At 37.9% G+C, this 14773-nt stretch overlaps 1 protein-coding gene across 2 annotated transcripts in view; it reads right to left on the reverse strand.

Annotated features, from left to right (window-relative positions):
* Positions 1-14773, reverse strand: part of plxna1a (plexin A1a) — a 238052-nt gene that overhangs the window by 50215 nt on the left and 173064 nt on the right. For both annotated transcript variants that reach the window (XM_058764335.1, XM_058764333.1), the window contains exons 11-15: positions 12084-12180; positions 9634-9824; positions 3178-3329; positions 2447-2567; positions 1502-1638 (exon numbers count right to left, since the gene is read on the reverse strand). In XM_058764335.1, coding sequence (XP_058620318.1) covers positions 1502-1638; positions 2447-2567; positions 3178-3329; positions 9634-9824; positions 12084-12180 — 698 coding nt within the window. The remainder of the gene's footprint in view (positions 1-1501; positions 1639-2446; positions 2568-3177; positions 3330-9633; positions 9825-12083; positions 12181-14773) is intronic.

The following is a 14773-nucleotide window of genomic DNA, read 5'->3' on the forward strand; positions in this document are numbered from 1 at the left end:
ATTTAGAACAACGTGGGTGAGTAAAAGATGACCAATTTTTAATTTTGGGGTGGACAATTCCTTAAATTGTGGCTTTTTTGGGGCATGAATCTACTTCAACCTCCATCCGTTTTCATTTCACTGAAGTGAGCACCATGAACACACAAGAAATACAGGTTTGGAACAATGTGAGGGTGAGTAAATTATGAGAGAACATTCATTCTTGAGTGAACTATCCCTATAACACCCTCGCACAATGGGTTAACAGGAAGTGGACTTTCTCTCTGAAGTGAACCCTGGCTCTGAGACCAGGTGTGGCTGACGTCTCAGTCAGCGAGAACCGCGGTAATCCTCATTCTCTCCCTCTCTCATGTCTGAGACTTGGCAGCGAGACAATGTTTTTATTCTCCGCTGCAATGCAGAGCAGTCTGGTGCTACAGATAGACAGGCGGACGGCAGGAACACTCATTCACTGTACCCGTCCACAAACGGAAGCGCACAATCGACCGGGACCGCCTGTGCCATAACGTGGCTGATGTTCTTGCCTTCAAAGTGTCTCTTTACGCTGTAGATACACGCCGAGGGGTAAAAAAAATAAAATAAATAAATAAATAAAAACGGGCCTGGGCGTTTTGACTGACAGAATGACAGGTGGACGTGCTAAGGTGAGAAGCCGGAAGACAGCTTTTTGGAAGGATACAGATAAAGACAGAGGGAGACAACTTGGCAGACGAATAAGCAGAGAGAGTGAGAGAGAAAAGGGACCACATTAACAAGCGAGTGGAGACTGTACGTTGGCAAATGCTACACCAAAACAGCCAACAGGCTAACCATCAAAACTACTGGCACAGAGCCTATGGAACATATAAAACAGTCAAACAAACAAACAAACAAACAGAAACTATATGACAGACAGAAACACAAAGTTAGAAAGAAAGCCAGACGGATGGAGGGATAAAACGATAACAAGACAGACAGAAGGGCAGCCAAACAGACAACTGTATGCTTTTTTTCATAGTTTGGGGCTTTTGCCGTATTATTAAACTATGGAATCTTGTTCCTTCTACGGAATAAAAAAAAAAAAAAAAGATAATTGTGACTTACCTCATAAATCAGATTTTTTTTCTTGCAAGTTCAAGTTAATATTCCACAATTATAACTGTTTAGATATAAATTGCAAGTTCATCTCTCGCAATTGCAAGTTATAAAACTCATAACTGTGAGTTTACATTTTGCAATTTTGACTTTTTTCCCTCAGAATTTCCAGCAATAAACTTGTAACTGTGAGTTTACATCTTGCAATTTTGACTTTTTTTCCTCAGAATTTCCAGTTTAAATCAAAAATTTTTACTTTTCTTCTCAAAATTCTGATTTTACATCTCAAAATTGTTTTTCCACCCCATTTTTTTCCTCACAATTGCAAGTTTCTATCTCACAATTTAGAGTTTCTTTTTCAGAATTGGGAAACTGCTCAACAATGGCACCAACAAAAAGATAAACAGGAGATAAAGAAAATAATTACTTTTTATAGTGACAAGGGTGGCGCCCAATGTTGACCGCAACAGAGCTGCCAGCGTTGAGATGGTTTCCTTCAATAGTGATTCTGGTTCCCCCTGAAAGAGGTCCCTGAGCGGGCTGAACACGTGTGAAGTACGGCGTCTAAGGAAGAAAATTACATATTGAAGAGGCACATTGTTTGTTACTGGCATCTTATTGCAAACATTATTATTAAAATGTATAAAGCCACAAACTCTTTGCAAGTAGAACCTCATTCAATACTGATACATACTACCGTTCAAAAGTTTCGGGTGGGAAAAACTTTGTACAGTTTTTAAAAGAAGTCTCTTATGTTCACCCATAGCCCACTGAAGTGATTTTTACATTTTATGATTTGTTTTTCTTACTTGAATGCTTTTGGTTAAATGTAAAATAAAAAAAGTGATGCATTATTTGTTTCTTTCTTATATTTCTTCTACTGTTGTTGTTTTTTTTTGCATCTGTTCTTATTTTTAATACCAAAGATCAAATAAAAAAAATGGCTATATTGTGATTTATTAATATAGAAATTATTATTAAGAAAGGAAATGGAGGAAACAATGCAACATTGTTTTGGAACCTTTAGAAAATTTTAACTCGATTTTTCTCAGAAATGACTTTGCTGACTTTATCGACTTCAAACGGGTGTAGTTCAGGCATTTTTTGTCTGATTTCAACAAATCATTTATCAATTTGTAGTGTTTTTTTAATGGATAATGTGACTCATTTTGCCAGCACAGGTCACATATTTTATAATGTCATTTATTCCTGTAATGGCAAAGCTGATGAACAGAAAGTTAGAAATAAAGGTAGTGCATTTATACACAAGTTTGGAATTATATGCATCCAATTTGCATTTAAATCATCCAAAAGACAGGCAGATCTGAATGTATCTGTAGGATTAAGTGTCTCGAGACTCTTAGACACTCACCACAAAGGTGAAAGCCCTGGGTGAGAGGGCTCTGTAGTCAGCCAGGCAGTCTCTCACGCACACCTCCACCTGGGCTTCCTGTACGCGGTATCCTGTGGCATCATTCAGCAGACACACAATCCTGCAGAAGAGAAAAACATCGGAATCCTCTTTAGGGATTGTGATTAACAGCACCGCTAAGTTACCAAAGGCCTCAAGGGGACGAAGGTGAATGGATGGATTTATATGATACAGCACAAGTAAATATTATTACTATAATTAATCTGTGTCTGATTTATTAGTCGGCCCAGATGGAATCTGCAGACCTTTTTCTGCATTTTCTACACTGATTTCTGCACTGCAAGGATTCTTGATTTAGATGTGGTAAAATGTGTTAAATGGATCTACTAGACACTTATGCTGGAAGAATAATCAGCAACCAGAACTAACAATGCACTAAAAATGCACTCTGTGGACTGAGATTGACAGATTATACAGTGAAAAGTAAGAGTGTTATAGACCTATAGATCTTCTGAACAACTGGCATGTTGTTAAACAACAGTAGAATCCACAGAACACACTGTATTTCTATTCCTCAAAGCCTCATTTTCATTTCTGCCAAAAACTAAATATGGCGGTAATCAAGTCAAGTCACTTTTTTAATGTGCTTTATACAATAGCGAGTGTTTCAAAGCAGATTCACAGTATTAAACAGGACAAACAAATTGGAGCCAAAAAACGGTTTTACCCACCTTTCCGCACTAACGTATTCCTCTTCAATAGGAACACAGGGTACTTTTCCCAGCCGAACGCCTGTCATAATGTCTCTAAACTGCAGACCCAGGTTCTCTCCGGTGATGGTGAGTCTGGTTCCGCCTTGCCGTGGTCCGGTCTCAGGAAGCAGCTGTACAATGAGGAAAATAGAGACATTAGTTTGACTGGAGATGGAGGAGGAGATTTAACTGACCATTATACAACAAACCACATTTTCTTTTTGGACTTTGTGCCATGACGGGCAGAAGAGCAGACAAAAGACCAGAAAATGTAGGGGGAAAAAATAGTCTGGACATTTATTTTTAAATTCTGATATCTGTAGAACATATATTGGACCTCTGGTCAGTGGACAGGTCTTGGCATTGAACCCTGTAGCTCCTTATAGTCTCGCAGTTACAACACAAACTCAGATGCCTTGCATTTTAATGGAGACAAATCACCCCTTGGCACAGGGGAGCAGAAGCCCCTAATGCTGGGCTTGGTGAGACACCTCCCTCCAACCCCCCCTCCATCCATCCTCTAATTGAAACTTATTACCCAGGCTCCCGGATCCACGCTTCAGAGCCGCATGGCGCAAGGCAGTAGGATAATGTGATTTATTTAGCTGGATTATTCTCCGTAACGAGGACAGGTGTGGCATGACAAAACAAATATGGTGAATGATGTGCAGTGGTAACAGCAGGACGGCGCCCCGTAACAGCCATCATGAGGTAATTACAGGTACTCTGTACGCCTGATCTCCCGACCACAAGGTCTCCACAGAAACCTGGAGCCGGGCCTCGGCTGCATCACTGACACAATGGCTGGGGGCCTAGAATAGAGCCTTGGGGAACCCCTTTGTGGAAAATTATTTAGCATAGCAAACCATATATTCAACAAGTGTGAAATGAGAATATTTGCAATGAAATTCTGTTTTTCATTTTGTTAGTGCCTCAGCCACACTGATAACTGAAAAAGAATTCCCTTTCAACTGGAATCTAAATTAAACTGGCCACACAACACAGGAAGTCAAAGTAGAATTTGATCTGGAATGGCAGGAAAATGAATTTGAAAGAAATTCAACACAGTTTTCTGGAATTTTGGTGCATAAACAATAAAATTAAATAAAACAAAATAGAGCAGATGATTTAACTGACCATAAAACAGCAAACCAAATAAAATACAAATTATTTATCTATGTGTTCCATTATTAGTAGTATCAACCATCTGATTTTTTAATTTTTTACCTTTCTTTTTCCTGGTTTGCCAAACCAACATTTACCATAAAATGGTAAATGGTATAATGCATTTCTATGAAATTCAAGTAATTTTAATTCCACATTCTAGAATTAAAAGTTGGAATGTGAGAGGCATTTTAAATTCAGTTCTGAATGGTGTACAAACCTGTTGCATACATGACTGGCAAGAGCTGGCCAACTCAGATTGGTTTGGCTGACTACACGCAACTTCCTTATGCCTGGAACAAGGCTGGGAGTATTGATACAATGAGCACTTTTGAGAAAGAACAATTTACTGGATTCGCCAAATTCCATAAACAGCACAGGCTGGTTGCTTCACATATTAATCAAAATAAACTGCAATGTAGAGCCGACATAATGTAAGTCTGGCCTTGCTAAACTTCAGTAACCCCAGGAACTGGTCAGGACAGTTATAATGCCTCAGTCCACACTGCAATGTCAATACAACAGCCTGAGAAGCAAAATTAAATCCAAGCTGTGTTGATAGATCATATACTGTAATACAGTTGTCTTGACCTGAAAATCACAGAATTTGGACTGAAGCCTGTCGCTCGGGATTACAGTAAAATTAACCTACATTAGATGTCTTTTATTATGTTCAAAAAAACAATTTATACGTTTCTAATTAAATCAGCCTTAGAGCGAAATGATAGATAAAAATAATATCTCTCAACACAAGTGGGAGAACACTAATATACACACACGTTCTCCCCCAGGACCTTGTTAAATTATACACAGTTAAGTAAATCTCCCTTCATTATCAGCTCTGGGTAACGATACATTTCAAAAAATATATGCAATTACTGAGATTAAAGTGCACCAGAATGCATGAAGCCTCCTGCCGATTTCCAGTGGCGAGATTATTACTGTTTGTGTGTCGCGTTCCCCCAGCTGTCCGCCAATAGGTGGGAGGACGCAGAAAAGACAGCGGGTAAAGAGAATAGGGGCAGATTGGGGCGTCTGAAGACCCCCGTCTTCCAGATCCCATCCGCCCACAAGCCACCTGCACGGTGTGTGAGGCTTAACGCTTTCCTGATGTTGCGTTTGTCTGCAGTCTGTCTGTTTGTTGGTCTTTCCCTGATCTTCATCAGCAAGGTGTCTTTCATCTTTTGGCAAACACAGAAATGCAGCATGGGTAAAATCTTTCAAAAACAGTTGGCGACAAATTGCAGTCAAATTCCACTGGTTGAAACATCTACTTGCGCTATTCAGCCAGACATGCAACACAGCTCTGTCTGGCACCCCCTTTTCCGTACGTCTACGGCTGCATGCTTCCTGATGTAATTGAGGTTAAGTGTCTTTGCTTACGGGTACAACAGCTTCACTTGGGATTTCACCCAGAAAACCTCCTATTTATAGAGCCTCCACCAATCTGCTGAAGAATGGAAAAATGCATCAAAGTTCTGCCATATCTGTCGCTTCATTTATGTAGCTTTCCAGGGCCCTAATTTGCTTCCTTTTTTCCCTATTTTCCCATCCAATATTGCTAGTTTGTAGCATATGTTCTCAAATCCCTCTCCCCCAAGCCAATCTTAGAGCCTCGTATAGACCATAGAGTCAAAAATTGGCTTTTTGTACAGAGCGATGCCAATAAAGAATACAGCATAACGAAACAAGGAGGGGAAAGCGGCCTGTAATTGGTTTCAGAGGGGTTGTTTTACATGTAGCTTAGTGGCGTCCAATCATGGCCAGACTTGGATGGGTGGCAGCAGAAGTCCGTCTCCCTAAAGGAATGTGAGGCTTAAGACTATTTTCATTTGTTACCTACATGAGGAGAACGCAAACCAAATCATCCAATCAGAGGCCTACCACCCTTCATTTGAAGTCCGTCTGACTTCAACTCGCTGCATGAAAAACAAGGCAGAACAACATGTATATTTTACATATTTCAGTGTCAAAGCTTATCAGAGCTGCTTACTGTTGACAGAGGTGTGATAAGGGTGTGTGGGTGTGTGTGTGTGTGTGTGACAGAGAGAGAAAATCCCAGATAAAGAAAAGGTTGTTTGCTATAAGAAACCTTGCTGTTGCCCCCGGTTAGGTACGTTTTCCACTGCTGTAATTAGAAATGGAGAAAATCTACACTCTGAGCAAGTTAATGTGATATCGATGCCGAAGAGGTGCATTTTGGGAAAAACAAGAGCTAGGGAGCAGCTTAGGAAGGTCTTTTCCCCATGATTGTCAGGGTTTCTCTACTCAGTATGTTGCAAAACTTTAAGATGAATGGGAAAGCTAACGGCTAGCTCTCTCCAGGTATTATGAACTTCTATGGCCCTTAGAATAAAAAAGCAAAACTTTGACGTCAGCAGACAGCTTCAACTGAGACGCAAAACAGCAGACAATAAGACAGACATAAAGCAAATTCAATTACTACTCATACCCAGGGGTCTCTCTGAGGAGACAGAGACAGAAAATCCCAGTTTAAACACTCTATTCCAAATGAAATTAGAAGCTTATCCACAGGCTAATATACTAAGTCACACGACTCTGACGTGAACGGAGGAGAAGCAAGGGAATGAGCGTGGTAGGAAAGGACAGACTGCAAGAATATATATAGGGATAGCATAACATTACTTGAGTTAGGACATTATATATAAACTTAATGCTCTGGGCCAATAAATGCTTTGTACTGATAACTAAAATTAATTTAATAAAGTTAATTTTTAATTGCAAAAAAGCTGAAATGTGATGAAAAAAGTCAGCTAAAAGTTATTTCAGTTAAACAAGACAACATTTAAACACTGAAGGTAATGTACTAAAATTACTAACTGGATAACTAAAGCTAAAATAAAAATGTCAAAAGCACAAAACAAAAAAACTATAATAGTATTTAAACAATACTAACACTGACATCTTGACAAAAATATTAAGTTCAGAAGAAATAAAACCCTAAGTATGCTAGGTAAACTAATGATGGTAAATATCCCCACTGACTATTTAGTGGATGGTTTTATTTGCATTGCTAAATATCAAATTATCATTTTCAAAATTTGAATTAAACAACTGATTGCCACAGTGCCTAATACTGGGCCAACTGGCTACTAACTCCCTTTTATTTACTCCACAAAGACAATTTTACTCACATTTGGCAAGTGTTTATTTTGGACCTTGTTCACTACCCTTCTGTATTCCCTCTAATAACATCAGAGCTGTATCACAAATGCCCAAAAATGAGTCTGTGAAGGAAGTACAGCCTGTGTTACTGTTTTACAGAGTTTCATTGGTTTGAACACATTAAATTCATTGTATTTCCGTCTTTCACATCTTCATTTTATCACTGTAACGCTAAATCAAACATGGCTCTGTTTTCAACGATGTTTGGTCACATGCTTAATGTCATGTGTCTAAAGAAAACAAATATCTGATTTGAGAACAACTTTGGAGAGGACAGTCTGTGAATGACTACTAACATTTACTTTGTTCTTCACATGAAGCTATTGTATGACTTCAGAAGACTTGGTGGTTCAAACCGATCAGCTGATTCAATGTGAACTGAAAACAAGCATACACCATTCCCTTTCTTTGTCTACCTCTTCCTTCATTCAAGCTTTCAGCTCTGGTTATAGAGCGATAAGTAAGCAGAGAGACAGGCATGAGCTAACGGATTAGCAACTGTGCCACTGGCAATTACCCAGTATCAGGGGCTAATCTTACTGAGAGACACCGCTGTCTCTCAGACTGCCAGCTGCCAGAACTGGCACACTGCAGTATATTAGCATCAATACACCGCTGCATGGCAATAAAAGCACAGTGAGAGATTTGTTTGGCACGGCCACTGTAGAAAACCTAAAATGGAGGTCTATTGTTTCTTTTCTTAGATGAAGAGCATCTGTGTTATAGAAACTGAGAAACAGTACACCATCTTTAGCGTACAGGAAGTAAACGTATGGCTTCTATGAATGGACTTTTATGATGAGATCAAGACGAAAACAACACAAATTTGTGAAAAAAAAAAAAACTTTTATAATAAACCTACTAAATGTATGTGTGACAAACAGTGGTGTTTAGTAAATGTGACACTAAACTTACAATGGCTTACAATAAGGCACTTATAATAGAAGTAAATGGGGCCAAATCATACATGTTTAAAAACTTAAATCACATTATATAATTATACAGTTTAAATTGCATAGCCTCAGGACAAACACAATATACATAAAAATAATAATAATAATAAAATGACAAAATAAACCTTTCTGTGTGAAGTTACACTGCCATTCAAAAGTTTGGGGTCAGTAAGTTTTCTTTCCAAAAAAAAGAAAAAAAAAAGACTTATTTAGCAAGGATGTATTGAAATGATCAAAAGTGACAGCAAAGACATTTATAATATTACAAAAGTTTTCTAATTCAAATAAATGCTGTTCTTTTGAACTTTCTATTCAGCAGACAATCCTGAAAAGAATGCATCACAGTTTTCACTAAAATATTAAGCAGCAAAATTACTTTCAGCATTGATAATAATATGAAATGTTTCTTGAGCAGCAAATCAGCATATTAGAACGATTTCTGAAGGATTATTTGACACTGAAGACTGGAGTAATGATGTTAAAAATTGCAATAATATTTCATGCTCAAATAAAAGCAGCCTTGGTGAGAAAAAGAGACTTAAAGAAATTAAACATTTTAAATATCTAACCGAATTGTGAACAGTAGTGTAAGAGCTTACTTTTTTTTTTATAGATGCTTTGCATTTCTGATTTTATATGCTCCGAAAATTGGTCCCATTCACTTCCATTGTAAGTGCCTCACCATAGCCTTGATTTTAAAGAACAAATTGTATTTTTTTGTGGAAATCAACATTATGCCACAAATGCAGTTGACTGAGCTTAATTTGCATTGAATTTATATTTAATTTTATTTCTTTAAAAAATGTTTTAAACAAAACTACAATGGTGCTTCAAAGAACTCAGGAGGACTTCGGTTTCCTCTAACAGATGTCATACATTGTATATATAATACACAAATGTAAAAAGTAATCTGTAAAAGGAAACATAAAGCTACCTAAAAAACCTTATACATTCAAAAATTTACTTAATAGGTTCTTTGCTGAACAAAATGTAAAGCACCACTGAAGAACCTTCAACACGGCTCTGCAAAAACAACACCTGTTAAATGCTCACACAATAAAAAGTGTGTTTGACAGCCTTGTAAATACTGAATGTGTTAAATGGGGTGTGACAGAATGGGAGCGGGTGCTACCTTGTTGATTTTGGGGTGCGCGCAGCGACTGTTTCCTGCACTGGGGTGCATCCAGATGCTCTCTGGAGGAGCACACTCCTGTCTCAGCGAACACTTCTTCTCCTGCACACACCAGCCGCAGTCGAACCGAGGATCCGCTTTCAAACACATCCCACAGCTGTCCCGCATGGCGTAACACTTGTACAGGTGCGCTGCCGAGAGAAAGGGAGATAAAGACAGGGATAAATAAGCACGCAGAGCAGAGGACAAAACCTGCGACCGCACATCAGATGAATTCTATATTAATGTGCCAAGTTGCTTGGCAACAATAAATCGTCTACAGATGAGCTAATGAACTATATTAGTCGACTGAAGAAGTGTTTATCGTCATTATTAGACTTAATACATGTGATTACTGTTTAAACACCAGTGTGTCTTTTTCATATAGCTGTTGCCACTGTTTTGGGCATACACACACACACATTTATATATGTGTGTGTGTGTATGGGTCAAAATGATAGATTTTTCCTTTAGGCTATGCCAAAAATCATTAGGATATTAAGTAAAGATCATGTTCCATGAAGATATTTTGTAAATTTCCTACTGTAAATATATTACCGTAAAACCTTATTTTTGATTAGTAAGATGCATTGCTAAGGACTTAATTTGGACAACTTTAAAGGCGATTTTCTCAATATTTTGATTTTTTTTGCACCCTCAGATTCCAGATTTTCAAATAGTTGTATCTCAGCCAAATCTTGTCCTATCATAACAAACCATACATTAATGGAAAGCTTAGTTATTATTAAAAATTTAACCTTATGACTGGTTTTGTGGTCCAGGGTCACAAATGAGTTCATCCATGCAACCAATACCTGTTAAAGATAATTGCTAAACTAAAAAATGAGAGCACAAGTACATTCTGCTACGTTTTTGAACTAAAATGTTTAACTAATTCCCTTTGACTGTAAACTGACAGAAAGTGTGATTAAAAGTTGGATGATGTATGAAACAAAGGTATCACCTCGGTTACAACTAACAATTAGCGAATTACAGATGTTAAAGTCCCATTGTAAAGAGAAAGATGGCAGCTTCAGGGGACTGGGTGAATGTTCTGTTGGCAGGGCGTCTTAGACTGCCGCCGGACTTCAAAGGAGACAGTGTATCCATCCGTCTCAGCCTCATGCTAATCTGATTAGCCACGGCTAAGCTTAAAAGTAGCGCTGCGCTAATTAAACTGAACCAAATGAATGATTTAATTACATTAACATTTCCACTTTACAGCAGGGCAAAGCTGGGGTTTTTTCTCTTGCAGCGTGGCGAAGATGGATAAATTTATTGTGCCATATTTGGGCCATATCTCAACATCCTGAAAACAAGACAATTTGCAAGTTGCATAAGATATTAAGAGTAGTTTTCAAAAAATATATACTTTGAATTTAATCTTTAACCCCATTTTGTTTTCTTGTTCTATGCATTTTCAAAGAACAAAAATGATTAATAATTTTTTTTTTTTTTGCAGTGCAGACATCCTTTTAAGACACCAATAATAACTTATTTTTATTATTATATAATAAGAAATAAGAAAAATATATATATATTATCATCAGTTTTAAAAAGTTGTGCTGCTTAATATTTTGTCGAAACTGCGATACATTTTTCAGGATTCTTTGATAAATAGAACGTTCAAAAGAACAACATTTTTAGAAACCGGAGTCTTTTGGAATATTATATATGTCTTTGCTGTCACTTTTGATCAAACTTTTGAAAAGCAGTGTATAGAAATGCCATCATAAACTGAAAGGACATTTAAGAATTAATTTACTTCTTTTAGCCACTCCAACCAACCAAAGTGAAGCACACATCTGTGCGATCTTCAAAAACCGACCAGACAGGACATTACGCAAACATTGGATCTGAAAGTAACATTTTTTACATTTTGCAGACAGCAAAGAGATGGGAAAAAGAAGAACAGAAACGCGTGATATGTGTCACCATCAGTCAAGGTGCTGAGATCTTGATTTGGCCCAGGTGTGGTGATCAATTGGATGGTCCTCTGGAGTCACTGTTCACTCACCGCTCTCCTAAATAGCTCCTTACCAGCCTGACACTTGAAATATTAGCAACAAATGGACCTGGACTCGACCCAAAATGACCAAAGCGGTCATCTTGAGTTATTTGGAGAGTCAGGTTGATAGCCATTGAGATGGGAACGTGAACCCAAAACCACACTTTCTCAGCTGCCACCCTTTTCATTCTTTCCAAATGAGGGTTTCACGCAGTTTCTTATTGTTTAGCAGCAGCGAGCTGCAGTCACAGCTCAGGAAGGACCAGATAAGCTGTATGGAGAGCAGTGAGGCCTGACATGCAGCCAGGCATAAAACGGACCTAATTTGTCTTCACAGACATACTGGAGGAGAGGTGTGGATACACAAAAAGAGTGACTATAGAAGAACGGATGTGACTGTTACCTTGGATATTGTAAGGATTGTCAATGACGAAATCTCCATTCCACACAACCGAGAGATCCACCGGCAGGTCGCTGATGTCATTTCCTTCATAGTCATACTGGAGAGAGAGGAAAAAAGGAAAGATAGACATGATTCCATGCTGTTCTTCACACTTGATGTTTTCTTAGTGTTTTGTACAGTATGAGGCCCCATCAAGCAGAAATCCTTTCATAAAATAAAGCAAAAAGCCACAAAAGGTTATGTTTTATAACAGGTAATAGGTGTTCTTAAACAATTTTCAATAAATACTTTTTACAGACATTTTCAAACCTGCGAAAAAGATTGTAAATTGATCTGTAGTGCTCATGTGGGAAATATGGATTTTAATATGAGACAAGGCTTTTCCAATCCGATTTCTCCTGCTTATCACCATCATTTCCTGTCTCTAAAGTCTGTCTATTCACCATAAAAGACAAAAAGGCAGAAAATAAAACTAGTAAATGACACACTGAACTGCTGCAACATTTTCAGATCCGATTACTCTCACTTCTTATCATCCCTTCCTGTCCTTGCTCTACAGTTTATCCACTAAAAAGACATAAAAAGGCTCAAAATACCAAAATGTGGGAAAAATGAGTTTGAATTAGGCTCTAGACATTACTCAATCCCATTACCCTCTCTATTGTATTTCCACCCACTAAGAAAAAACAACAACAAAAAAAACATTTAAGAAATATGTTTTGTTTATTAACCAATTATTTCTATTTTTAGCCATAATATCACACCCTCTGTCTACAAAAAAAGTCAAAAATACCTAAAAGAACAGCAACTTGCAGATTCAAACTTTGCCATTACCCACACTTCTCACCATCTTTTCCTGTTTTTACTTTGCATTTAGGTAAAATCTGCTAAAAAGACAAAACTGTTTAAAATAAAACAAAAAGGTGACATTGAGCTGTGGTGCTTATGTGGTAAACAGGTTTGAATCAGATTTTTCTGTTTCTACCCATATCTTTCTGTTCTTTCTCTACTTGAGACAAAAATGCTGGACACATTCAGCTTGTAGTGTTAATGCAGTAAACGTGAGTTTGAATTTGGCTTGCAATATTTCTTGATCCCATTACCCACATTTCTTGCTAATTTCCTGTTCTCCCTTGGTAGACACGATTAACCAGCAGAAATTTGTCAGTGTATTGTTTGCATGTGTTTTTAAGCATTGCTGTTTAAAAACAAGTGATTTTAAGCCATTGAAACGCAATCAGCAGTGAAAGATAACTGTTTTCACTATATGCGCACACTGTCTGAGAGCCAGAGCACAGGAGTATTGAACTATCAGAGTACTGAGTTATTTTTGCATTATTATAGGCCTTGAACGGATAAACACACACTTGCATGTGTCAAAATTCCCATCTTTGCAAGTATCCTCGCAAAAACAGCAATTTATGTCTTAAGTAAAAGCAAACAGCTGAGAAACAAAACATGTATAACAGTATATTGGAACCAGGCAGCTCTTAAAGTGACAGCAGTCTAATATTCCTACTGTCTATCGTTCATGTTAATCAAACCACATAAGAGTGAAAATATCTCAGTGCTCTTGACTAAATAATTCTTGTAACTTTAATAAGAAGAAATATATATTTCATTTACACAGTGAAGAATATGCAGCCTTTTTATACATTTGATTACTTTACACAATATATGTAGCGTTTCTTATTTATTTGTTCTACTGTAGCTTTTTTGTCCTATTGCTTGTAATTAGTTTTATTTTAGGCTAGTATTCGTTTTTTTGTGATATTGATACTGGTGACAAGAATTATGAAACTTCTAAAGTATCAAATTAAATAAAATGACTTATATCGCCCACCCCTGGTTCTCCCTATACTAAAAAGCCAAAAATACTCAACATAAAACAATTTCTGGACACATTCAGCTGTAGTGTTAATATAGGAAATTGGAGTTTGAATCTGACTCGCAACATTTTTAGATTCCTATTTCTCACGCATCTCACCATCTTTGCCTGTCCTCTCTCAATGCGTGTAGGTAAAATCTGTTACAAAGGCTTAAAACAACACTACAAAAAAACTCAATGTGTCAATGGACACGTTGAGCTGTGATGCTCATGCAAGACATGAGAGTTTGAATTCGACAGTATCTGTCCATCCACTAAAATTACCTAAAATAAAACAAAAAACACAAGACAAAACAAAACAAAACAACAAAGAAATCCCCCACAAATACGTATAAGTGTGCATCCTGCCAATTCGATGTGACCATATTGTTGTGCAGCGCATTGGTGATTTACTGCACTGATCCTGACATGCAACTAGGGGCCGCCGGGATGAGGAGCGCTCAGGAAAACGCACGCAAACCATGTTCTGCTGCACAGCTTGAGCTCAGCCCAGCTAAAATGGCAGCGAATGAATGAAACATGCTGGCTTATCTCGCTCCATGTAAATCTTGCCATTTAAGTGTGTATCCTTGAGAGAGAAAAAGAGAGTGAGACGGATAAAACGGAGAGAGAGCAACAGAGTGAGACGGACAGCGAAGGAGAGACAAGTCAGGATTCTCATCACGCAATTGTGAGACTGTCAGATCAATATGGGGGGAGGTGAAAACACTCCACCCTGACAGCAGCCTCCTCTCTACGGCCCCTCTCATTCACACACACTCCTGATAAACAGCAGCAGACGTTCAGCCCACTTACAGACGAG

Source organism: Onychostoma macrolepis, chromosome 23 (assembly GCF_012432095.1).
Source record: "Onychostoma macrolepis isolate SWU-2019 chromosome 23, ASM1243209v1, whole genome shotgun sequence".
Taxonomy (NCBI): Eukaryota; Metazoa; Chordata; class Actinopteri; order Cypriniformes; family Cyprinidae; genus Onychostoma; species Onychostoma macrolepis.